The following is a 25,368-nucleotide window of genomic DNA, read 5'->3' as shown; positions in this document are numbered from 1 at the left end:
CCGTGCGGGCTCGGAGGGGCTGTGATGAGCTTTTGTGTTTCCCCCTCCTCGCTGGTGTCGAGGAGACGGTGTCGGCCAGCGAAGCACAACAGACGCTCGTTGCTTAGCAGTGGTTTTCTGGTTGTGAAGGACTGCGGGAGGGGAAGGTAAGGAAAGAAACGAGGGGGGAAAATGAGGTTTCTTGTGTCCCCAAAGCGAGGCGGGGGAGCCTCGCGGCAGCTCCTGCTTGGCCGGAGGGACCCAAGATGCCGCAAATCCTCGGTCCCGTCTGCCTGCGCCGCGCTGTCTCTCCCTCACCGTTAATCTGTGGCTCTCGGGGAGGAGAAAGGGCACTGTCCCGGGCTGCGGGGTTGGGAGGAGAGCGGCTGGGGGACGCTGACCCTCTGCAGGGTCGCTCGGGGTCAGATCCGTGGCTTATTTCGGGAACAGGATACCTCCAGCCCCCAGCACGGGGGATTTTGAGCTCGGGTTGGGGATTTTCTGGTGGCTTTCCTTGCTGGAGCGGGGGCAGGAAGCCCTTAGTTACCCCAGGGGGTAAAATTTGCTGCCCCCGGGGTGGCCGCGGAGGCTCGGGCACAGGGGTGACGCGTCCCCGGGGCGGGGGTTTAATGCCGCCTTGCCCCGTAGCAACCCTGGCACGCTCCACCCCGAGGCTTTTCCTGCCAGAGCAAAACCTCTGGGCTTTAATGAGCTTAGCGAGGGCCAGGATTTAACGAAAGCGCTGGCTTACTCTCTCCAAGGAGCTCCTTTCCCCTGGGGGAGCCAGCACCATCCTGCCTGGGGGGGACAGCGCAGCAAAGTAAGCACATTTCCACTGATTTTGGGCACGGGGAAGCGCCGGGCGTTGCTATTTTTTAATATTTTCCTTTATTTTGCTCATTCCCCCCCCGCCAAGAGCCTCGTCGGTTGTTTTTGTGTACAAAGCCCTGCTCGCCGGGGGGAGCATTGGGTGATATTTTTGGTGGGGGATGCTAAAACGTTGCTGCTCGCGGCCTTGCTGGAGGCGTTGGGACCCCCGAGGCGGCCAGGAAGAGGAGGGTCCCCAAGTCCTGCCGTCACGCCGGGAGGGGAAGGCGAGGATTTCGGGATAATCCCGACCACGCATCCGCTTTCCGCTGGCAGGCAACGAGCCGAAACGGAGCCCCAAAAACCCCACGAAGGGGCTTCGGGGCAAGGAGGCCACGGCAAGGGGGTGCGAAGGGCTCGGCGGACCCCGCTGGGGAGCCCATGAGTGAAGCGGAGCCCTCGGCGGAGGCTGTGGTTGAGGTGGGTCCCCCCCCACAGCGGGAACTGGCGGCCGCTCTCGCGGGAGCAGCCGCAGAACCACGGCGGGGGGGGGGGGCGGCAGGTTTGCGATTGCAAATGGCACTTTTGCAGCGGGTTTTGCAAGTGCAAATGGCACTTTCGTGATTGCAAATTGCAAATTGCAAATCCGCCCCGGCGGTTCTGCGATTGCAGCCGTGAATCCGTAGCGCTCTTGTGATAACAAGCACAAATTTGCAAGAGGTTTTGCTATTGCAAACGTAAATCTGCAGCGGTTTTGTGATTGCTGCAAATCTGCCGTGCTCCTGTGATCGCAAACACAAACTTGCAGGGGTTTTGTGATCATAACTGCAAATCTGCCGTGCTCCTGTGATCGCAAACACAAACTTGCAGGGGTTTTGTGATCATAACTGCAAATCTGCCGTGCTCCTGTGATCGCAAACACAAACTTGCAGGGGTTTTGTGATCATAACTGCAAATCTGCCGTGCTCCTGTGATCGCAAACACAAACTTGCAGGGGTTTTGTGATCATAACTGCAAATCTGCCGTGCTCCTGTGATCGCAAACACAAACTTGCAGGGGTTTTGTGATCATAACTGCAAATCTGCTGTGCTCCTGTGATCGCAAACACAAACTTGCAGGGGTTTTGCGATGGCAAACGTAAATCTGCAGCAGTTTTGTGATTGCAGCTGCAAATCTGCAGAGGTTTTGCGATGGCAAACACAAACTTGCAGCGGTTTTGCGATCATAACTGCAAATCTGTGGTTGTTCTGCAGTTGCAACTACAAACCAGCAGTTCTGCGATTGCAGCTGTAAATTGTAGCGCTCTTGCAATTGCAACTGCAAATGTGCAGCAGTTTTGTGGTTATAACTATAAACCTGCAGCGCTCTTGTGGTCACAAACACAAATTTGCAGCGGTTTTGGGATTGCAGCTGCAAAGCTGCAGCGGGATTTTTTAATTGCAGCTGCTAACCCGCAGTGCTCTTGCGATTGCAGCTGCAATTCTGTAGCACTCTTGCGGTCACAACTGCAAATGCGCAGCAGTTCTGCGATCGCAAACACAAATCTGCAGCGCTCTCGTGACTGCCATGACAAATTTACGGTGTTTTTGTGATCGTGACTGTAAAACTTCAGCGGTCTTGCGGTTGCAACTTCAAATCCGCAGCAGCTTTGCCGTTGCAAACACAAATTCGCCGTGTTCTCGCAACTGCACACACAAATCCGAAGCGGTTTTGCCGCCGCAAACCGCGTCGCTCGGCATGTCTGAGTTGCACAGGGCGCAGCGTTTGCAGCTTTGGGGGGGGGGGAAGTGCTTTTTGTGGCCTCGGCCAAGTGCGTGGGGAAGGCTCAGCCCAGCCCCCCCTCCCCTGCCGAAGGAACAAAGCAGCTCTTGGCTGCAAAGGGCATCGTGGCTCCATCCCGGGGCCGATCCCCGTCCCGCCGCTTCCCGGAGCCGCCCTGAGCGCCGTCCCCGTCCCGCAGCGGCCGCGGGGGCCATGTCCTCGCTGCTGTCCCTCCAGGAGGAGAACCGCATCCTGCAGCAGGAGCTGTCGCGCGTCGAGGACTTGCTGGCTCAGAGCCGGGCCGAACGCGATGAGTTGGCCATCAAGTACAACGCCATCAGCGAGCGGGTAAGTCGCCAGCTGGGTTAAACCCAAACCCACCCGTTTTAGCCCCAGAAATCAAGGCCATACAAGCCGTAACCCTTGCAGTCACCACGCTCACAGCGGAAGATTCTGTGGCATCTTGCAACGTCCCGGCGACGGGGATTTCGCTGCAGCGCACCCGGCTTGTCCGGACCCGTCCCGGCTTGCCGGGGCTTGCCCTGCGGGATGCACAAAGCACCCTTCTCCCTATTTTATTTATCCCGCTGCTTTTTGGGAAGAGGGGACCCCCCCCACGTCCCACCCCTCGCTTTTGCATCCCTTTGCTGTGGCAACGGGGCAAAATAAGGGCTTTGGGCAGCGGCCAGATGCTGAGCGTGGCTCCAGGGGAGACCCGCATCAAGGGGCTGCTGGGCTTTTTGGGGGGCAGCCCTTCTGTTTGTGCCTGATTGTTTACCAAAAAAAGAGCAAATATCAGGAAAATACCCCAAAGCGAATCGCCACCACTGTGCCCACGGGCCCGTTATCCATCGGCCAGCCTGGTGCAAAGTGGGATGGGGCTTTGCCAAACCCCCCCGGCTCAAAGTTGGGTTATTTTTAAAAACACCCCCAAAATTTCCTATTAATCCCCTCCCTGTGCATGTAAAGGAGGAGGGATGCAAAATTTGTCGGGGGGTCTCAGCTTTGGCTGGATGGGGGTTTGCCGTAGGACCACCCTGAAGCGATCGCTTTGTCGGGGGTGGGGCGTTGTGGGTGAAGTCGGGGGGCGCTCGGTGGGTGCTGGGGGGGGGGGGTTTCACCTCCCGATGGGTGGGTGGGATGTCCCGGGATCTGCCGCGTCCCATCGCAGCTGGAGCAAACCCTGCGGCTGGAGACGGGCGAGCGGGAGGCGGCGGAGAACCGGAGCTTGGCGCAGCACAACATCGAGCTGCGGCGGCTGCTGGAGGAGGAACAGGCCGCCTACAAGCGCAAGCTGCAGGCGTACCAGGAGGGCCAGCAGCGGCAAGCCCAGCTGGTGCAGAAGCTCCAAGCCAAGGTAAATCCTTTTTGGGGGACACGGGGACATTTTGGGGACCCCCACAGCATCGCCCACCCCATCCGCCCCGCCCAGGTGTTACAGTATAAGAAGAAATGCGGCGAAGTGGAGCAGCAGCTGCTGGAGAAGGCGACGGAGCTGGAGCAGGAGAGGCTGACGGTGAGGGATGGTTTTGGGGGGGTGCCCCTGCGCCAACCCCCCCCCCAGATTGGGGTGATGGCGAGCGGGCTGGTGACCCTGCAGAGCCAGCTGGATGTGAGCGGCTCGCAGCCCGAGGAGGAGAGCAGCAACGAGCTGGAGAACGCCCTGATCCGGCTGGAAGAGGAGCAGCAGAGGTGAGCGGGGGTCCCTGGGGAGCTGCGGGACCCCCCCGGGGGGCTGCTCCGGCCGCGTGTGACACCCCCCCCCCCCCCCCCAGGAGCACCAGCCTGGTGCAGGTGAACTCGATGCTGCGGGAGCAGCTGGAACAAGCCAACGTGGCCAACGCGGCGCTGAGCGAGGACATCCGCAAGCTGACGGCCGACTGGACGCGGGCGCGGGACGAGCTGGAGCAGCGAGAGGCGGAGTGGAGGCGCGAGGAGGAGGTTTGGGGGGACCCCGGGGGTGTGGGGGGCCCTGGGATGCGGCAGGGAGCAGGACGGGGGCTGGCAGGGAGAGGAGTGCGAGGCAGAGGGACGTGGCATGAAGAGAGATGCGGGGAGGGATGAAGGATCGCTGGGAGGGGTGCGGGACCACGGAGGATGTCGCGTGGAGAAGAATTTGGGGGTGCAGGAGGTGCAGCACGCGATGGGAGGTTGACGCGAGGCAGAGGGGTGCAGGGATGTGGCCTGGGAAAGGATGCAGGGGGGGAACGTGAAGCTGCGGGGAGGAATGTGGGGCCATGGGGGACGTTGCACAGAGAAGAATTTGGGGGTGCAGGGGACGTGGCATGGGCTGGGAGGGCGACACAAGGCAGAGGGATGCATCCCCCATCCCTCTCTGTTAAGGGTGGAAGGGAATCGGGGTGGGGGGCCGCTGGCTGCGGAGGACCCACGGGGAAAAGGGGTGCAATCATGGAGGTGTTGGGTGGGGGTTTGGGGCCCAAAGGGAGAGGGATGGGGGCCGGGGGAGGTGGGGGGGGCTGGGGGGGCTGTAAGGCAGGGGTGGCCGCGCGGGGAGGGCCCCCCGCTGCCGTGGTCTGTGACTCGGCGAGCACCGACGCCGCTCCGTCCCGCGGGCAGTCCTTCAACACCTACTTCAGCAACGAGCACAGCTGCCTCCTGACCCTCTGGAGGCAGGTGGTGGCCTTCAGGCGTCACTTCGGGGAGATGAAAGCCACCACCGAGAGGTCAGGGGGATCCCTGGGAGGGTGTCCCTGGAGGTCCCCGAGGACCGGGGGCTTCCCCAGGGATGGCCGGGCCCGATCCTGCGCCTGCCAACGCAGGGATCTATCGGAGCTGAGCCACGAGGCGTCGCGGGCGGGCAGGGCTGCCCACGCCGCCTGCCTTCACCTGGCCGCCAACCTGCGGCTGGCCGAGAGCCAGGCCGGCGCCGCGCGGGAGAAGCAGGCGATGCGGCTGGCGCAGCTGGAGGAGCAGCTGGCGGCGCGGGCGCGCGACGCCGACCTGGAGAAAGCCGCCCTCAGCGCCAGGTACCGCGGGGGTTTGGGGCGGGGTGGGGGGTCACAGGGGATCCGCTGCTGCCCGGTGTCTCGCCGCAGGCTGGCGGAGCTGGCGGCGACCCTGGAGCGCCTGCGGGCTGAGGATGCCGAGAAGGAGCGGGCGGTGGAGGCGCTGACCCTGCAGCTGCAAAACCTGGTGAGCGCAGGGCATGCTGAGCCGGGGGGCGCAAGGGTGCGCGCTCGGGCAGGGTGCGTGCCGAGCCGTGATGCGCGCTGGGGTGCAATGCATGGTACACGCCAGGGCAGGGTGCAACGCCCGGGGCACGGTGGGGCAGGGTGCGTGCCAAGCCATGATGCACGGTGGGGCAGGATGCGTGTTGGGCAGGGTGCGTGCCGAGCCGTGATGCACGGTGGGGCAGGATGCGTGTTGGGGCAGGGTGCGTGCCAAGCCATGATGCGCGGTGGGGCAGGATGCGTGTTGGGCAGGGTGCGTGCCAAGCCGTGATGCACGGTGGGGCAGGATGCGTGTTGGGGCAGGGTGCGTGCCAAGCCATGATGCGCGGTGGGGCAGGATGCGTGTTGGGGCAGGGTGCGTGCCAAGCCATGATGCGCGGTGGGGCAGGATGCGTGTTGGGCAGGGTGCGTGCCGAGCCGTGATGCACGGTGGGGCAGGATGCATGTTCGGGCAGGGTGCGTGCCAAGCCATGATGCACGGTGGGGCAGGATGCATGTTGGGGCAGGGTGCGTGCCAAGCCACGATGCGCGGTGGGGCAGGATGCGTGTTGGGCAGGGTGCGTGCCGAGCCGTGATGCACGGTGGGGCAGGATGCGTGTTGGGGCAGGGTGCGTGCCAAGCCGTGATGCACGGTGGGGCAGGATGCGTGTTGGGCAGGGTGCGTGCCGAGCCGTGATGCACGGTGGGGTGCAATGCATGGTACACGCCAGGGCAGGGTGCAATGCCCAGGGCACGCTGGGGCAGGATGCATGCCAAGCCATGATGCACGGTGGGGCAGGATACATGCTGGGGCAGGGTGCGTGCCAAGCCATGATGCACGGTGGGGCACGATGCATGTTGGAGCAGGATGCGTGCTGAGCTGCAATGCATGATGCACCGTGGCAGGATGCACGCCAAGCTGCAATGCCCAGGGCACGCTGGGGCAGGGTGCGTGCCAAGCCATGATGCACGGTGGGGCAGGATGCACGCCAAGCCAGGACGCACAGCGGGGCAGGATGCATGCCAGGGTGCTGTGCATGATGCACACCGGAGCGTGATACCCCAAAGCCAGGGGTGCGGTGCACACCAAGCCCTGATGCATGCTAGAGTGTGCTGTGCGATGCAGGCCAGGGTACGATGCATGCAGAAGCGTGATGCACGATGCCTGCTGTGCTGTGACGTGCACCGGGGTGTGACGCACGGTGTGTGTTAGTGTGGTGCGTGCTTGGGTGCAATGCACAGCGCACGCTGGGCCGCACACCAGGACGCAATGGATGACGTGTGCTGCAGTGCAGCGCACGCCAGGATCCGATGCACACCGTGGCGTGACACGTGCTGAATTCTGATGCTGCATAGAGGGTGATGCACGCTGATATATGATGCACGCTGAGCCACGATGCACGCCGGGGCACGGTGCGTGCTGGGGTGCAACGCACGCTGCGTGCCAGGGCACAACGCCACGTTGATGGGCTTTGCAGGAGGCCTCGCGCGCCAAGGAGCCGTCGCCGGCAGAGGTGGAGGCCTTGCGCTCGGAGGTGGAGCTGCTCCGTCAGAGGCTGCAGGACGTCACCCAGGTGCTGGGGCACCCAGCCAGGGGGGTCTCCTTCCCCACCTCGGTCTCCCCTTGGTAATGTTGGGGGGGGGGGCTGTCTCCCCGTGCCCTCGCAGGTGGTGCTGGCGGACGACCCCGAGCAGCCACCGCCGCCCCCGGAGTCCCCCCCGCGTGCCCCCGGGTCCCCCCGCCGCAGCCCCTCGCCCAGCGCCGCCGCCGCCGCCGTGCACGCCGCCCTGCGCCGCCGCCACCTCCAGCTCCAGGTGGGCGCCGGGGCGGGACGCAGGGTGATGCTGACGACGAGGAGGGTGATGAAGGCTGACCTCCCCTTGTCCCCAGGACGCCCGGGGCCAGGCGGAGGCCAGCCGGGAGGTGGCCGAAAGCCTGCGGCGGGAGCTGGGGGACAGCGAGCGGCGGCTGGAGACCCTGGAGCGGCGGCTGGAGCAGCTCAGCGCCGAGGCCGGGGGGTGCCGGCGGGCGCAGGATGAGGCCCTGCGCGAGGTGGCCCGCCTGCGCGCCGAGGCCGAGGTCCTGCGCAGGTACCCTCCGTCCGTCCGTCTGTCCCGAGCCCCGGCTGTCCCCGCGTGGCTGCCCCTGTGCTTGCTTCCTTGTGTCTGGCTGTCTCTCTGCATCCTTGTGTGTCCGTCCCTGTCCACCCATCCCATCTGTCTGTCTGTCCATTCCTGTGTGTCCCTGCATGTCCATCCATCCCCCTGCATCCTGGCCTGCCTGCCTGTCTGTCCATCTATCCATCCCCGTAGGTTTATGTCTGTCCATCTGTCTGTGCGCATACCTGTGCACCCCTCCACCCTGGCGCACCCACCCGCGTCCGCCCACCCCCACCTGTCTGCCCGTCCGCCTGTCTGTCTGTCCGCCTGCCCACCCGCGTCCGCCTGTCCCTCAGGGAGCGGCTGCGGGCGGAGGAGGCGCTGGCGGGGGAGCAGCAGCGAGCGGGCGCCCTGCAGCAGGAGCGGGCGCAGCTGCAGCGCCGGGGCGAGGGGCTGGAGGACGCCCGGGACGAGGCCGCCCGCGCCGCCGAGGCCGCCCGCCAGCAGCTGGAGCGCAGGTGGGGGCGCGGGGGGGGGCAAAGGGTGGGTGCTGCAAGATAGCGGGTGCTGCAGCGTCCCCCTCCGAATGACTACTGCAAAATAGTGGGTGCTGCAACGCCCCCCCTCCCCCGAGTGGGTGCTGCAAAACCCCCCCTCCATGGGTGCCCCCCCGGGTGCCGGCAGCCAGCAGCAGGTGGAGGAGCTGGAGGCGCAGCGGGCCGGGGCGCAGCGGGAGCTGCTGGAGGCGCGGGAGGCGCTGAGCCGGGCGGCGCTGGAGGCCGAGGTGGCGCGGGGCGAGCGGGAGGCGCTGGCTGAGGCGCTGAGCAAGGTGGGTCCCCCGATCCCCCCTCGTGCCCCCCAGAAGTGGGTGCGCCCAGTGCACGAAGGGGTGCAGCAGGCGCACCCCTATGCAGCGGGTGCATCCCCCAAAGCAGCAGGTGCATCCCCCATGCAGCGGGTGCCACCCAAAGCAACAGGCACAGCCCATGCAGCGGGTGCATCCCCCGTGTAGTGGGTGCATCCCCCGTGTAGTGGGTGCATCCCCCATGCAGCAGGTGCCACCCAAAGCAACAGGTGCAGCCCATGCAGTGGGTGCATCCCCCGTGCAGCGGGTGCATCCCCCGTGCAGCGGGTGCCACCCAAAGCAGCGGGTGCATCCCCCGTGCAGCGGGTGCATCCCCCGTGTAGTGGGTGCATCCCCCATGCAGCGGGTGCATCCCCCGTGCAGCGGGTGCATCCCCCGTGCAGCGGGTGCCACCCAAAGCAACAGGTGCAGCCCATGCAGTGGGTGCATCCCCCGTGTAGTGGGTGCAACCCCAAAGCAGCGGGTGCCACCCAAAGCAACAGGTGCAGCCCATGCAGCGGGTGCCCCCCCCATGCAGCGGGTGCCCCCCCCATGCAGCGGGTGCCCCCCCAAGCAGCGGGTGCCCCCCCATGCAGCGGGTGCCCCCCCATGCAGCGGGTGCATCCCCCATGCAGCGGGTGCATCCCCAAGCAGCGGGTGCCCCCCCGCGCGCTGGGCGCCCCCCGCCCTGGGCGCTGCAGCGGCGCGGAGCCCCGCCAACCCCGGTCGCGGCGGGTGCCCCGCAGGCGCAGGGGAGCTGCGGGGAGCTGGCGGCGGCGCGGCGGGCGGCGCAGGCGGAGGAGGCCCGGCTGCGGGACGCCCTGGCCAAGACGAGCGAGCTGGCGGCCGGGCTGGCGCGGGAGAAGACGGAGCTGAGCCGCAGCGTGGCCCGGCTGGAAGCGGAGCGGGAGAGCGGCCGCAGCCGGGCGCGGGAGCTGGGGCGGGAGCTGGCGCTGCTGCGGGGGCGGCTGGAGCGGGGGCGGCGGGCCGGGGCGGCCGAGCGGCAGGGGCTGGAGCGGGCGCGCCGGGCGGCCGAGGAGGGCTGCCGGGGGCTGCGGGCCGAGCTGCGGGGGCTGCGGGGCCAGCACCTGCGCCTGCGCCAGCACCTGGGGCAGGTGGGTGACGGGCAGGGCCGGGGGGGCAGCTGGGAGCGGGCACGGGGCGACGGGGAGGGGGCAGGAGTTAACTGGGCAGGGAGGGAGGGCGCAGGGGGCAACGGGAAGGATGCGCAGGGTAGCTGGGAGAGTGCATGGGGCGACTGGGAGGGTGTATGGGGCGACTGGGAGGGTGTATGGGGCGACTGGGAGGGTGCATGGGGCGACTGGGAGGGTGTATGGGGCGACTGGGAGGGTGTATGGGGCGACTGGGAGGGTGTATGGGGCGACTGGGAGGGCGCAGGGGGCAACTGGGAGAGTGCATAGAGCAACTGGGAGGGTGTATGGGGTGACTGGGAGGGATGGGGAGCATGCACAAGGCAACTGGGATGGTGTAGATGTGACTGGGAGGGATGGGGAGCATGCACAAGGCAACTGGGATGGTGTAGATGTGACTGGGAGGGGTGGGGAGGGTGCATGGGGTGACTGGGAGAGTGCATAGAGCAACTGGGAGGGTGTATGGGGCGACTGGGAGGGTGCATGGGGCGACTGGGAGAGTGCATAGAGCAACTGGGAGGGTGTATGGGGTGACTGGGAGGGGGCAGGAGTTAACTGGGCAGGGAGGGAGGGCGCAGGGGGCAACGGGAAGGATGCGCAGGGTGACTGGGAGGGTGCATGGGGTGACTGGGAGGGTGCATGGGGCGACTGGGAGGGCGCAGGGGGCAACTGGGAGAGTGCATAGAGCAACTGGGAGGGTGTATGGGGTGACTGGGAGGGATGGGGAGCATGCACAAGGCAACTGGGATGGTGTAGATGTGACTGGGAGGGATGGGGAGCATGCACAAGGCAACTGGGATGGTGTAGATGTGACTGGGAGGGGTGGGGAGGGTGCATGGGGTGACTGGGAGAGTGCATAGAGCAACTGGGAGGGTGTATGGGGCGACTGGGAGGGTGCATGGGGCGACTGGGAGAGTGCATAGAGCAACTGGGAGGGTGTATGGGGCGACTGGGAGGGTGTATGGGGCGACTGGGAGGGTGCATGGGGCAACTGGGAGAGTGCATGGAGCAACTGGGAGGGTGTATGGGGTGACTGGGAGGGTGCATGGGGCAACTGGGAGGGTGTATGGGGCGACTGGGAGGGTGCATGGGGCAACTGGGAGAGTGCATAGAGCAACTGTGAGGGTGTATGGGGTGACTGGGAGGGTGCATGGGGCAACTGGGAGGGTGTATGGGGTGACTGGGAGGGGGCAGGAGTTAACTGGGCAGGGAGGGAGGGCGCAGGGGGCAACGGGAAGGATGCGCAGGGTAGCTGGGAGAGTGCATGGGGTGACTGGGAGGGTGCATGGGGCGACTGGGAGGGCGCAGGGGGCAACTGGGAGAGTGCATAGAGCAACTGTGAGGGTGTATGGGGTGACTGGGAGGGATGGGGAGCATGCACAAGGCAACTGGGATGGTGTAGATGTGACTGGGAGGGATGGGGAGCATGCACAAGGCAACTGGGATGGTGTAGATGTGACTGGGAGGGGTGGGGAGGGTGCATGGGGTGACTGGGAGAGTGCATAGAGCAACTGGGAGGGTGTATGGGGCGACTGGGAGGGTGCATGGGGCGACTGGGAGAGTGCATAGAGCAACTGGGAGGGTGTATGGGGCGACTGGGAGGGTGTATGGGGCGACTGGGAGGGTGCATGGGGCAACTGGGAGAGTGCATGGAGCAACTGGGAGGGTGTATGGGGTGACTGGGAGGGTGCATGGGGCAACTGGGAGGGTGTATGGGGCGACTGGGAGGGTGCATGGGGCAACTGGGAGAGTGCATAGAGCAACTGTGAGGGTGTATGGGGTGACTGGGAGGGTGCATGGGGCAACTGGGAGGGTGTATGGGGTGACTGGGAGGGGGCAGGAGTTAACTGGGCAGGGAGGGAGGGCGCAGGGGGCAACGGGAAGGATGCGCAGGGTAGCTGGGAGAGTGCATGGGGTGACTGGGAGGGTGCATGGGGCGACTGGGAGAGTGCATAGAGCAACTGGGAGGGTGTATGGGGCGACTGGGAGGGTGCATGGGGCAACTGGGAGAGTGCATGGAGCAACTGGGAGGGTGTATGGGGTGACTGGGAGGGTGCATGGGGTGACTGGGAGGGATGGGGAGCATGCACAAGGCAACTGGGATGGTGTAGATGTGACTGGGAGGGGTGGGGAGGGTGCATGGGGTGACTGGGAGAGTGCATGGGGTGACTGGGAGGGTGCAGGAGTTAACTGGGGAGGGAGGGAGGGCGCAGGGGGCAACTGGAAGGATGCGCAGGGTAGCTGGGAGAGTGCATGGGGTGACTGGGAGGGTGCATGGGGCAACTGGGAGGGTGTATGGGGTGACTGGGAGAGTGCATGGGGTGACTGGGAGGGAAGGGGGGCATGCACAAGGCAACTGGGATGGTGTAGATGTGACTGGGAGGGATGGGGAGCATGCACAAGGCAACTGGGATGGTGTAGATGTGACTGGGAGGGGTGGGGAGCTTGCAAAAGGCAACTGGGATGGTGTAGATGTGACTGGGAGGGGTGGGGAGGGTGCATGGGGCGACTGGGAGGGTGTATGGGGTGACTGAGAGGGTGTAGGTGTGACTGGGAAGGGTGGGGAGGGTGCGCAGGGGGCAACTGGGAGAGTGCATGGAGCAACTGGGAGGGGTGGGGAGCATGCATAAGGCAAGTGGGAGGATGCAGGGAGTAACTGGGGAGGGAGGGAGGGTGCATGGAGCAATGGGGAGGGTGCATGGGGTGACTGGGATGGTGTAGGGGTGACTGGGAGGGATGGGGAGCATGCACAAGGCAACTGGGATGGTGTAGATGTGACTGGGAGGGATGGGGAGCATGCACAAGGCAACTGGGAGGGTACAGGAGGCAGCTGGGAAGGCTGGGAGGGTGCCCAGGGCAACAAGGGAGCGGTGGGGAGGATGCACAGGGTAGCTGGGAGGGTGTATGGGGCGACTGGGAGGGATGGGGAGCATGCATAAGGCAACTGGGAGGGGTGCATGGGGTAACTGGGGAGGGAGGGAGGGTACCTGGGGCAAGTGGGAAGGGGTAGGGAGGATGCATAAGACAACTGGGAGGGTGCATAGGGCAGCTGGAAGAGGTGGGGAGGATGGAAAAGGCAACTGGGAGAGATAGGGAGGGTGTGTGAGGCAAGTGGGAGGCATGGGAAGAGTGTACAGGGTAACTGGGAGAGGCAGGAAGCATGCATGGGGCAACTGGGAGGGTGAAGAGGACAACTGGGAGGGATGGGGAGGGTACACAGGGTAACTGGGAGGGATGGGGGGGGTGCACAGGATAACTGGGAGGGTGCATGGACTAACCAGGAGGACCATGGTGGATGCGTGGGGTAACCGGGAGGCTGGGTGGGGTAACTGGGCGGTGGGGATGCCCCGGCAGGCGGTGCAGGAGCAGAACGCGGCGGGCGAGGCGCTGGCGCAGGCGCGGGGGGAGCAGGAGCGGCTGCGGGAGGAGCTGCTGCGGCTCAGCCGGGCCCGCGAGGGGCTGGCCAAGGAGGGGGCCAGCCTGGCCGTCCAGCTCGCTGCTGCCCAGCGCCATGGCCAGGATCAGGCCCAGGAGGCGGCCGGGCTCAGGTGGGTGCCAGCGCAGGGGTGCGAGGGTGTCCCTCTGCCGCCAGACCCTGGGTTTTGGTGCTATGGCCAGTGGCGTTTCGGCAGGTCGGAGAAAGAAGGGCTGGAGAGCAACATCTTCCAGCTGCAGCAGCAGCTGGCCCAGCTCGACACCCGCAACCAGCAGCTGGAGGCCGAGGGCCGGACCCTGCTCCAGGCCAAGGAGGCGCTGGAGGGTGAGGGGTCCATCCCCAGCCCCCAGTCTGTCCCTGGCCATCACCCTGGCCAACTCCATCCATCCTCATCATCATCCCCCTCTTCGTCTATCCCCATCCATCCCCATCTTCATCTCCATCTCCAGCCTCATCTCTATCCTCATCGTCATCCTCAGTCTCATCCCCATCCACCCCCGTCTGTCCCCATCATCATCCTCACCCCCGCCAACCCCCATCTCTCCATCTGTCCCCATCCCCCTGCAACAGGGTCACAACAAGCCCTCTGCCACCGCGTTCCCCGTGTCCCTTCTCCTGTCACTTAACCCGTGTCCCCGCTGCCCTCCCGGGGGCCCCCCCCGACGGGGCGTGGGGGTCTCCCCGCAGCGGAGCTGGGTGCCGCGCGGCAGGAGCGCGAGCGGGAGCTGCAGGCCCGGCGGCAGGCGGTGGCGGCGGCCGAGGCGGCGGCGGTGGCGGTGGCCCTGCAGAGCGCCCGTGACGCGCACCGCGACGAGCTCGACCGCCTGCAGCGCGAGAAGGTGGGCGCGGGGCGAGGGGGGCGGTGGGTTTTGGGGTGCGGTGGTGGTTGTTGGGCAACAATGCTGATTTTTGGGGTGCAATACCGATTTTTGGGACGCAGTGTTGACTGTTGCGGTGCGATACCGAGTGACGGGGCGCAGTGTTGATTCTTGGGATGTGACCCTGATTTTTGGGGTTCGCTGGTGGTTTTTGGGGGGAGCAGGAGGAGCTGGAGGCTGAGCGGGGCCGGCTGGCGCGGGAGCAGGAGGAGCTGGCGGCTGAGCTGGCAGCAGCGCGGCGGCAGCGCGAGAGTGAGAAGCAGCAGGTGGGTGGCTCCGTCGTGTCCCCCCCATCCCAGCTCCATCGTGTCCCCCCCATCCCAGCTCCCTTGTGTCCCCCCCATCCCAGCTCCCTTGTGTCCCCCATCCCAGCTCCCCTGTGTCCCCCATCCCAGCTCCCTTGTGTCCCCCATCCCAGCTCCCCTGTGTCCCCCATCCCAGCTCCCCTGTGTCCCCCATCCCAGCTCCCCTGTGTCCCCCCCATCCCAGCTCCCCTGTGTCCCCCATCCCAGCTCCCCTGTGTCCCCCCCATCCCAGCTCCACTGTGTCCCCCCCATCCCAGCTCCCCTGTGTCCCCCCCATCCCAGCTCCACTGTGTCCCCCATCCCAGCTCCATTGTGTCCCCCATCCCAGCTCCATTGTGTCCCCCCATCCCAGCTCCATTGTGTCCCCCCATCCCAGCTCCATTGTGTCCCCCCATCCCAGCTCCACTGTGTCCCCCCCATCCCAGCTCCACTGTGTCCCCCATCCCAGCTCCACTGTGTCCCCCATCCCAGCTCCATTGTGTCCCCCCATCCCAGCTCCATTGTGTCCCCCCATCCCAGCTCCATTGTGTCCCCCCATCCCAGCTCCATTGTGTGTCCCCCATCCCAGCGCCATTGTGTCTCCCCCATCCCAGCCCTGGTGTCCCCCCCTGTATCCCAGCTCCGGGGTGTCCCCGCCGTCCCAGCCGCGGTGTCCCCCCCCGGCTGAGCCGTGTCCCCCCCAGGCGCTGGCGCTGCAGGAGGAGGAGAGGGCAGCGCTGGCGGAGACGCTGGAGGGGCTGCAGCGGAGCCTGGCCGAGGCCACGACCGAGCTTGAGCAGCAGCGGCGAGAGGTCACCAGCCACCAGGAGAAGGAGCAGGTGTGTGGTGGGGGGTCCTGGGACCCCCCCTGAATGGCACGGAGCCCCATGTGGCCCCCACTGCAAGCCCCTATGCCTGGGTGTCCCCCTCATTGCAAACTCCGATGCCTAAGCAACCCCTTCCCGCTGCAGCCCCCATGCCTGGGCATCCCCTATGGCCCCCGCATTGCAGCCCCCCAATGCCTGAAACTCCTTGTGAGCCCCCCCATTACACCCCCCCCACTTGCAACCCCCTCAACGACCACCCTTCTTTCAGCCCCCTAATTGCAAGCCCCCCCCCCGCCCCCACTGCAAGCCCCTTGCGATGGGGATGCTCAGGAGTGGTACCCGAACATCCCCATCCCTGCACCGTCCCTGCTGCAATCCCCGCCCCCCCCCGAGACCCCCTGTGCCGCTGGGGGGGCTCAGAGCTCCGTGCCCCCCGGCAGCGCCTGGCTGCGGAGCTGCGCAGCCTGCGGGCGCAGGTGGAGGAGGCAGCAGCGACCCACGAGCGGGAGGCGAAGACTCTTCGCGACCAAGCGACAGTGGCGGCCAAGCAGCGAGACGGTGCCCTGCGGGAGGTGAATGCACCCCACCCAGCCCCAGACCCCTTCCCACCCCCCCACATACCCCCCGCTAAGCCCCGGGCACCCCGGCTGCAGGCGGAGGAGGCGCGGGCGCAGCTGCGGCTGGTGGCGGAGGCGCGGGCGGCGGGGCGGCGGGAGCTGCTGGAGGCGCAGCGGGAGGCCCGGGAGAGCCGGGAGGGCCGGGAAGCGCAGCGGCGGCAGGCGCAGGAGGCACGCCGAGCCCTGGGAGACGAGGCGAGGGAGAAGGAGGCCCTGCGGCGCTCCAACGAGGAGCTGCGGGCGGCCCTGCGGCGCGCCGAGGGCGAGCGCATCAGGTGATGCTCGGGGTCGGGGGATGCATGGGGTAGCGTGATGATTTGGATGCTCGGGGTCAGGGCGGTGCTCAGGACGCGGGAATGCCCGAGCTGGGAGCTGCAAGTGGTGACAGAAACTTAGCTTTGTTCAGGGGCAGGGATGGGGCCCCTGTGCTCGGCCCTGGGGAGGCCCCACCTCGAGTGCTGGGCTCAGGTTTGGGCCCCTCGGGACAAGAAGGGCCTGGAGGGGCTGGAGCGTGTCCAGAGAAGGGCAGCGGGGCTGGGGCAGGGTCTGGAGCACAAGTGTGCTGGGGGGCGGCTGAGGGGGCTGGGGGGGTTTAGCCTGGAGAAGAGGGGGCTGAGGGGGGCCCTTCTCGCTCTCTGCAGCTGCCTGAGAGGGGCTGGAGTGAGGGGGGGGGTCGGTCTCTGCTCCCAGGTCACCAGTGACAGGGCGAGAGGGAACGGCCTCAGGCTGCGCCAGGGGAGGTTTAGGTTGGATATTGGGAAAATGCCTTCCCTGCCAGAGCGGTCAGGCCCTGGCACAGGCTGCCCAGAGAGGTGGGGGAGTCACCGTCCCTGGGGTGCTCAGAAACGTGCAGACGTGGCACCTGGGGACATGGTTTAGGAGGCCTGGGGGTGTTGGGTTGGGGGTTGGACTTGATGATCCCAGAGGCCTTTTCCAACCTTAGTGATTCTGTGTTAAAACTAAAAGGATGCTAAACTATCTTTAATCAGAAGAATAGACACTCAGTATCCTTGAAGAAGGGCTGAGAAACTGATAAAACTCACTGCACACAGGGTGACAAATCCGCTTTTCAGATAACACAGGGGACAGTGGGATGCTTGGGACAAAGGGATGCCCAAACTGGGATTCCTGTGGGGCGGCGCAGTGCCTCGGAGGGCGATGCTCTGGACAAGGGGATGCTGGAGTTGGGAGATACATGGGATAGTGCCATGGTTCATAGGGTGATGCTCGGTGTCGGGGTGATGCTCAGTCAGGGGGTGCTCAAGTTAGGAGATAATAGGGTGGTGCGATGCCTTGGAGGGCGATGCTCTGGGTCAGGGTGATGCTCATGGCGATGCCGGGGATGAGGAGGTGCTCAGGGCCAGGGTGATGCCCCTGGGGGGGTGATGCCAGCCCCTTCTCCCCCCTCCCGCAGCCTGAAGCGTGCCAGTGAGGAGAAGGAGCAGCAGCTGGCGCTGGTGGAGGACGGGCGGGCGGCAGCGGACCGGGAGGTGATGGAGCTGCGGGCAACCCTGCGGGAGCTGGAGCGCGCCCGCCTCAATGCCCGCCGCGAGCTGCAGGAGCTGCGCCGGCAGGTGAGGAGGAGGAGGATGGCGGGGACCCCCCCACCCATTGGGGTGCCACCGAGCTACCCCGTCTCCTTCTTGGGCAGGTGAAGGACCTGGACAGCGAGAACAGCAAGAGGAGCAAGGAGGTGGGCGAGCTGCAGGCACGTGTGGCCCTGGAGGAGCAGCGGGAGGAGGAGAGCCGCCGCGAAGCCTTCAGCCTCAGGCAGAAGGTTGCAGAGAGCGAGGCCGATGTGGAGGCCGCCAGGAAAGAGGTAGGGAGGTCCCCAAGGGTCCCCAGTGCTCCGTTGCTTGGTGCCGCGCATCCCAAAGCATCCCCCATCACCCCATGTCTCGGTGCCTGTTGTCCCCAAGCATCCCCATCGCCCCATAACTAGTATCCAGTGTCCCTGGGTGTCCCTGCCACTCCCTCGCTTGACACCTCGTCCCTGCGTGCCCCCGTCACCTCACTGCTTGGTCCCTTATGTCCCTGTTGCCCCACCATTCTCTGCCCTGTGTCCCTGGGGGGTCCCTTGTGTCTCTGCTCTGTCCCGTGCATCGTCCCTTTGCTCTGTGCCTGGTGTCCCCATCACCCCACCACTCTGTCCCCTGCATCTCTGGGGTCCCCCATACCCCGTTGCTCCATCTCTTACATCCCCAGGCATCCCACATACCCCATTATTCCATCCCCTAAACCTCTGGGGGTCCCCTATACCCCACTGCTCCATCCCTGGGGATCTCCCATTACCCCATTGCTCCATCTCCTACATCCCTCGGGGTCTTCCATCGCCCTGTTGCTCTGTCCCCTGCATCCCTGGGGTACCCCATATCCCAGTGCGCCATCCCTGAGGGGGTCCCCATTACCCCATTGCTCCATCCCCTGCATCTCCATCACCCTGTTGCTGTGTCCCCTGCATCTTTGGGGGTCCCCCATCACCCCATTACTCTACCCCTTGCATCTCCATTACCCTGTGCTCCACCTCTCCCATCCCCATCACCCCATCTCTGTGCACTCTGCACCCCACCCCTCCCCATCACCCCCTTTCCACCCACCCCAGCTCCAGCAACTGCAGCGGCGACTGTTGGAGGTGGAGGGCGAATTTCAGCAGCGGGAGAAGGACCTGGCCCGCAGCTTGGAGGAGGCTCGCGGCAACGAGAAGAAGCTGCTGGCCGATGCCCGCAACCTGCAGCTGAAGGTGGAGGCGGCGCGGGGCGAAGCGGCCGAGCTGAGCCTGCGTCTGAGCGCGGCCGAGGGTCGGGCGCAGGGGCTGGAAGCCGAGCTGGTCCGGGGCGAGGCGCTGCGCCGCGCTGCCGAAACCCGCCTGGGCGGCATCCAGTCTGCCCTACGCCGTACCATGGGCATCGGCCGGGCGCGGGCCGGCTCCCCGGGCAAGGGTGAGTGTTCCTGGGGACGCCCGGTGCCCCCACCTTGCTTAGGGGAAGGGGATGCATCCCGCTGCGGCACATCCCGCTGAGGTGCTCCATTCCCTGCACCCCTGGGCGTCCTCCATATCCCATTGCCCCATCCCCTGCATCCCTGGGGTGTGGGGGGGAGGTTGTCCCCATACCATGTTGCTCTAGCCCTTGCATCCCCATCACCTCACTGCTCTGTCCCCTGCGTCCCTGGGGTCCCCCATACCCACTGCTCCGTCCTCTGCATCCTTGGGGGTCCCCCATACCGCATTACTCCATTCTCTGCTTCCCTAGGGGTCCCCCATCACCCCATTACTCCATCCCCTGCATGTCCATCACCCTGTGCTCCATCCCTTGTTCCCCATCACCCTGTTGCTGGTTCTCTTGCACCCCTGGAGCCCCCCATAGCCCATTGCTCCATCCCTGGGGGTCCCCCATCACCCTACTGCTCCACCCCCTGTGGCCTTGGGGGTCCTGCATCACTCCATTGCTCCATGGGTGCATCCCATTGCAGCACGTCCTGCTGTGGCGCATCCCACTCCAGCTTGCGATACTCCCGTGGGTGCTGTGCCCCGTTCTCCCAGTGTCACCCAGTTTGTCCCCAACCAGGAGGGGGACCGGAGGCGTTGGGGAGCCCCGGCTCATCCCCGGACCCCGATGCAGCAGCCGAGCCCGAGGCAGTGCGGGCGGCCCTGCGGGATTTCCTGCGCGAGCTGCAGGACACGCAGCGGGAGCGGGTACGCTCTGCCTTCCCTCCCCTCCCCATCGTCCCCAAAAAGCCCCTTTCTCACCCTGTTTTCTCGCCCCAGGAGGAGCTGCGGGTGCAGGTGGGCAGCCTGGGCCGGCGGCTGGCGGAGGCAGAGGAGGAGCGGGACCACGCCAGTGCCCGGGCGCAGCAGCTCCAGAAGCTGGTGGCTGAGAGCGAGGAAGGTGATGAAGGGGTGTTTTGGGGTGATTTGTCCCATGCTGGCGCCTCTCCAGCGAGCAGGGGCTTTTGGGGAGACTGAGGCACGGGGGTGAGGACGATGCTGCCAGGGACTGCAGGATGCTCAGTGGGATTTACCCCATGCACGGCCCCAAAGATCTGGTAAAATTGGTAAAATCTCCCATGCAAACCCCATGAACCCCAGTAAAACCCCCCATGTGTGCCAGTAGACCCCAACAAAACTGGTAAAATTCGCTATGGATCCCCCATAAACCCCAGTAAAACTGGTAAAAGCCCCCCTGCATTGCCTCTAAAACCCAATAAAATGGGTGAAACCCCCCATGGATCCCCTGGAAGCCCAGTAAAACCCCCCCCGTGGATCCCCTGGAAGCCCAGTAAAACCCCCCATGGATTGGCTGCAAACCCAGTAAAACTGTTAATGCTCCCCATGTATCCCCCATAAACCAGAATAAAACTGGTAAAAGCCCCTGTGCATCCACAGTAAACCCTAATAAATCTGGTAACCCCCCTGTGCTTGCCCCATAAACCCCAGTAAAACTGATAAAAGTCCCCTGCATCTCCCAGAAACCCCAATAAAACTGGGAAAAGTCCCTGTGCGTCCCTTGTAAAACCCAGTAAAACGGGTAGAGCCCCTGTGCATCCCACATAGCCCCCCCGTGCGCACCCCGGTGCGGCGGGTAGCATCGGGGTGGCTCCGGCAGGGCGTCGCAGCGGTGGCGGGGAGCTGAGCGGCGCCCAGGCCTCGCTGCTGCTGCAGGAGGAGCTGCTGCGACGGGGCGAGCGGGAGAGGCAGGTGCTGCGGGAGAAGGTGACGGCGCTGGAACAGAGCCTGCACGCCGCCGAGGGCGAGCGCCGAGCCGCCCAGGTGGGCATTGCCACGGCGGGGCCGCAGCCTGCCCCTGTCCCCGTCCCTGACTGCTCCCTGCCAGCCCTCCGGTGCCTTGCAGGAGAGGATGAGCGCGGTGCGAGCCGGCGAGGCCGAGCTGGAGGACGCCAAGCGGCGGCTGGAGGTGGCGGAGAGCCGGAGCACCCGCCTGGAGCTGCAGCAGCGGGTGCTGGAGGGCGAGCTGCACCGCGCACGGCTGGCCCTGGGCGAGCGGCAAGCGGAGGCGCGGGTGATGCAAGACCGCGCCGAGCTGCTCCAGAAACAGGTGACGGCGCAGATTCCTCCAAATCTGTATTGCACGGATTTATTTTTTTTAATTTATTTTCTTCCGAATGATCATATTTAATTTTGCGATCGTTTTTGGGGTGTAGCTAGCGGAAAGCGAGCAGCGCGCCGGCGCTTTGCAGCTGGCGATGGAGCGGCTGAGCGCGGCGTTGGCGGAGAGCGGCTCGAAGGATGACGGACGGAGCGTGACGGCGCCGTTGGCCGATGGCACCGCGGCCCACGAGCGGTTGCTGCAGCTCCAAAGCGCCCTGGCCGCGGGCGAGCTCGACCGCCGGGCGCTGCAGGTGGGAGCGGGCACCCTCGGCTGAGGGGACGCCAGGGTGCCTTTGCTTGGGGGTCACCAGGGGTGTGTGTGTGTCCCCCATCCCAGGAGGGGCTGGAGGTGGCCCGGCGAGCGCTGGCGGAGGCGCGGGAGGAGAAGGGAGTGCTGCGGGAGCAGCTGCGGGGGCTGCGGGAGGAGCAGGAGGCCCTGCAGCGGAGCAAGGAGGAGCTGGAGGCACAGGTCCAGCAGCAGCAGGAGGTGAGGGGTGGGGTGGGTGCACCCCACGCTGGTCAGGGGCGGGTGAGGGGGGTCCCCAAATTCCCTGTTCTTTGTCCCCAGGCAGGACCCTGAGCCCTTTTGGCCCTCCTGGGCAGCACCTGTTGCACCCACACAGAACCCTTTGCCTACCCCCATCAGCAACTTTTGCCCCACCTATGCAGCCCCCTGCACACCTTTGTGTCCCTGTACAGCATCACTCCCCTTCCCCCCGCAGCATCACCCTATGGACCCCCCCAGGTAGCTCCAGCAACCTCTTGCCCCCCCCATACAGCATCCTTCACCCTGCCTTGTATCACCTTATTGCCCCCATGAAGACCCCTGCACCCTCCCCCCTGCCCCAGCACCCTATTCCCCCCATGCAGCATCCTTCCCCCCACCCTATGGACCCCCCGCAGCCCCACGCCTATGGGGGGGCTGTGGCTGACGCCCCCCCCGCCCGGCGCAGGCGCTGCGGCAGCGGCAGGAGGAGCACGGGGGGCTGCAGGAGCGGGTGGGCAGCCTGCAGCGTGCCCTGGCCCGCACGCAGGGCGAGAGGCGGGAGGCTGAACGCGTCGCCCTGCGCCTCGAGAAGGACAAGAGCGCCCTGAAAAAGACCCTGGACAAGGTGAGATGGCGGGTGGCACCCTTGGGTGCCCCTGGGGGTGGCCCCGTGCGGAGCATCATGTGATGCTGTGTCCCCTGGGGACAAAGGAAAATGCATCCTTGATGCCAGCACTGGGTGCAAATCAATTATAAAGCCCTAAAACCAGCTTGTTTATAGTGCGTTATTATTTTTCAAGCATAAAACATACTTTTTTAATATATCTATATACGTGCTCCATGCTGCTCCACGGGCAGAGTCTAGATGCACTTAAAATAGATCTAATGCATATACTTATATGTAAAAATACATATTTTATCTGCTATATTTTCTATGTAAAAAAAACCCACCCTATATTTTATCGGCTGGAGCAAGGTGTTCAGCAGCGGGGGGGGGGGAGCTGTAAAGCACACCCCAGCCCCCCCATTTCTGTGCCCCCCTCTCCCCCGGCGTGGCGGGGCGGCAGGTGGAGCGGGAGAAGCTGCAGACGCAGGAGGACTCGCTGCGGCTCTCGGCGGAGAAGGGCCGGCTGGATCGCTCCTTGGGCACGGCCGAGCGGGAGCTGGCGGCGGCGCAGCAGCGCATCCAGCTGCTGCAGGTGGGTGGCCCCTCGCTCGCCCAGGTGGGGTGGGGGCAGGCGGTGGCACCCGTGGGTGCTGCTCACCTGCCTGGTGCAGCCTTTCCTTGCAGCGCGATGGTGCCGGGCTGCTTTTGGGCTCATCCCCGCTCGGGGAGATGCTTGTATGGGGATGGGGCTGAGCTCTTTTTTAGGGCTCACACCAGTTCGGGGAAGGTGCTGGTGCTTGTACTGGGACAGCACTGGGCTCGTTCCTGGGCTTGTCGCAGTTTGCGTTTGCCTGGGGGACGCTGGCACACCAGCATGGCGCTGGGCTCCTTTTGGGGTGCTTCCCAGCTTGAGGAGATGCAGGTGCTTGCACCAGGATGGTGTTGAGCTCCTTTTTTTGGGGGGTCGTACCAGTTCAGGGAAGATGCTGGTGCTTGTACTGGGACGGTGCTGGGCTCATCCCAGTTTGTAGGGATGCTGGTGCTTGCACTGGGAGGGCCCTGGGCTCGTTTCTGGGGCTCCTCCCAGCCAGGGGAGCCACCGCTGCCCAGTTTTGGGGCGACAGCCACCCCTGCCTGCCCCAGGCGCAGGTGTCGGTGCTGGAGCAGCCGCCCCCGCCGAGCCCGGGGCCGTCGCCGGAGCTGCAGCCGGAGCTCGACCGCCTGCGCGGCGCCCAGCTCCAAGCCCAGCGGGCGCTGGAGGCGCGGGAGCGCACCTACCGCCACCGCGTCCGCGGGCTGGAGGAGCAGGTGAGCGGGGGGACCCCCGGGGGTGACACACGCGTGCCCCCCCCCTGCTCCCCCTCTTTCATCCCCTCTCCCTTTCCAGATCGCGCTGCTGAAGGGGCAGGAGCTCCACCGTCCCCCCACCAGCATTTAAAGCCCCTCCGCACCACCCGCAGAGACCGGCACAACTCAGCTCACTGGGGGAGGACGGGGGGGACGGGAAGCCACCCCCATGCTCCAAAAAACAAAACCACACTGATTTTTGTCTCATCATTCCCTTTTCTAAAGCAAAAAGCTGCACTTTACCAGCGAGATGACGACACTCGTGTATTTTTGATACAGGTTGGGGCCCAATGGGTGGTTTTTCCCATTTTTCTATTGCAATTTTTAACAAAAACTTTGGAAATACTCCTTTTTTTCAGCCCCAGGAGAGCCCTGTCTCAGCACCAGCCGAGCCACCTGATTTATTTCCCCCCAATACACGATGCACCTCCAGCCCTCACAAGCCCCGACATTCACCGGAATCTTAATTTTTCCCATTTTTCTAACAAAAAAAAAGCTACTCGAGGTTGGTGGGGTTTGGGTTTTTTTTGCAAATAGCAGGTTTTTTTTTTTATATTGCTGTTTTTGGAGTTTGAGGTTTTTACTGGTGCTACTGGGCAGCCCAAGGCTGGGGGGCTGAGCCAAGCTGAAAAACGCAGGTCGGTCCTGGCACTATTAAACGTGGATAAAACCCCAACCTGGCAGCCCATGAGGTTTTTTTTTTGGGGGGTGGGTGGCGTTTTGGGGATGCCCAAATGGGTGTCCATTAGGATACCAGGGTTGAGTCAGGTTCCTGAATAATAATAAAAACCCATAATAATAAAGAGTAATTAATAATAATAATAATATTACCACCACCACCGTGGAGGAGAGCCGCAGGGATGCATCGGAGCCATTAAGCATCATCCTTCTGGAGAGCTGCTGCCCTCCCTCTCCTTGTTTAAGCCTTTTTCAGGGGGGTTTAAGCCTTTTTGGGGGGTTGAGCGCCAAGGGCAGGACAAACCCCTCCTGTCCCCGAGGCTGCGAGCATGGGGAGGGGACGGGGAAGGACGACGGAGAAAACCACACCGCCCCCCCCCCCCCCAGACTCTTTGCTCTCGGCTCCAGGCAGCCCCCAGAGCTGAAACCCCTGAGAATGGGAGTAAAATCCCCCAACCCCCAACGCATCTGCCTGTTTTCTATAGAACTGGAAAACTGCCCAACATTAAACACTGCGCTGTAAAATAAACACCGTGCCCTAGAATAGCCCTGCACGCCCATAAGGGACCATCGACTCCAATGGGAGCTGCACCTTATAAAAACCGCACTACGCCCTGTATATACCAGAGACAGCCGCGCTATACATAAGAAAACTGCAGGCAGGAGAGAGCTAAATGCTATAGGACTATACAGTGTAGGAGACTTGCACCCTATGTGAGCGCCACGCTATGAGGAGAGCTGCACGCTGTACGGGAACTACATCAGGGCTGCCCCCTGTGCAAGAGCGTGCACCATATGGAGCTGTGCACCGTATAGAACTACACATGCTCTGAGAAATCTGCGTACTATACGAGAACTGCACGCTGTAGGCGAGCCCTAGACCCCTGGCTGCGCGCTGTAGGGGGTCGCACGAGAACCGCGCGCTATGTGAGACCGCCATAGAGCTGTGCCTGCTCTGTAAGCGCCGCACAGCATAGCGGGGCTGCACGCTATGTGTAAGAGCTGTGCGCCCGGGGTGAGCGTGCGGCGCAAAGACAGTGACACCTTACGGGAGCTACGTGCCGTACGAGAGCCCCGCGTGCTCTGTAAGCAAGCTACACGCTCCATAGGAGAGCTGCAGCCTATGCGTGAGCGCTACGCTACGCAATTGCCTGTAAGAGACCTGGAGAAACTCCCCAGGCCAAACCCTTAAAGCCCACACTATTATAAGTGACCCAAACCCCAACCTCCACCCTCCTTTCTATAGGGGAACCCCAGCCCCAAACACAGCACAGACCCACCCTCCACC

General features: G+C 64.5%; 1 protein-coding gene across 11 annotated transcripts; it reads left to right on the top strand.

The window, feature by feature from the left end:
* The first annotated feature begins 128 nt into the window (after positions 1-128).
* CROCC (ciliary rootlet coiled-coil, rootletin) lies at positions 129-24,805 on the top strand. Of its 11 annotated transcripts, XM_064470621.1 has the most exons (36): positions 129-146; positions 1,123-1,266; positions 2,747-2,895; positions 3,719-3,904; positions 3,980-4,063; positions 4,148-4,239; positions 4,323-4,488; positions 5,125-5,231; positions 5,328-5,534; positions 5,604-5,700; positions 7,196-7,291; positions 7,386-7,532; positions 7,609-7,808; positions 8,174-8,335; positions 8,502-8,646; positions 9,408-9,776; positions 13,167-13,360; positions 13,445-13,572; positions 13,936-14,087; positions 14,291-14,392; positions 15,115-15,249; positions 15,678-15,809; positions 15,891-16,129; positions 17,269-17,428; positions 17,506-17,673; positions 18,457-18,793; positions 19,421-19,548; positions 19,621-19,741; positions 20,459-20,622; positions 20,705-20,908; positions 21,015-21,212; positions 21,299-21,448; positions 21,915-22,073; positions 22,516-22,647; positions 23,199-23,363; positions 23,443-23,639. In XM_064470621.1, the coding sequence occupies exons 3-36, from the start codon at positions 2,761-2,763 to the stop codon at positions 23,491-23,493; spliced, it is 5,412 nt and encodes a 1,803-aa protein (XP_064326691.1). In that variant the 5' UTR covers positions 129-146; positions 1,123-1,266; positions 2,747-2,760; the 3' UTR covers positions 23,494-23,639. The 11 variants fall into 11 exon arrangements, with proteins under 11 accessions (XP_064326691.1, XP_064326683.1, XP_064326682.1 ...); XM_064470613.1 differs by lacking the exon at positions 129-146 and having other exon boundaries at positions 1,032-1,266; positions 2,785-2,895; positions 20,459-20,565; positions 22,458-22,647; positions 23,443-24,805; XM_064470612.1 differs by lacking the exon at positions 129-146 and having other exon boundaries at positions 1,032-1,266; positions 2,785-2,895; positions 21,299-21,430; positions 22,458-22,647; positions 23,443-24,804.
* Positions 24,806-25,368: the final 563 nt, after the last annotated feature.

This window comes from Phalacrocorax carbo, chromosome 20 (genome assembly GCF_963921805.1).
Source record: "Phalacrocorax carbo chromosome 20, bPhaCar2.1, whole genome shotgun sequence".
NCBI lineage: Eukaryota > Metazoa > Chordata > Aves > Suliformes > Phalacrocoracidae > Phalacrocorax > Phalacrocorax carbo.
The sequence above is the reverse complement of the archived record's forward strand: the minus strand, read 5'-3'. Positions and strand labels throughout refer to the sequence as shown.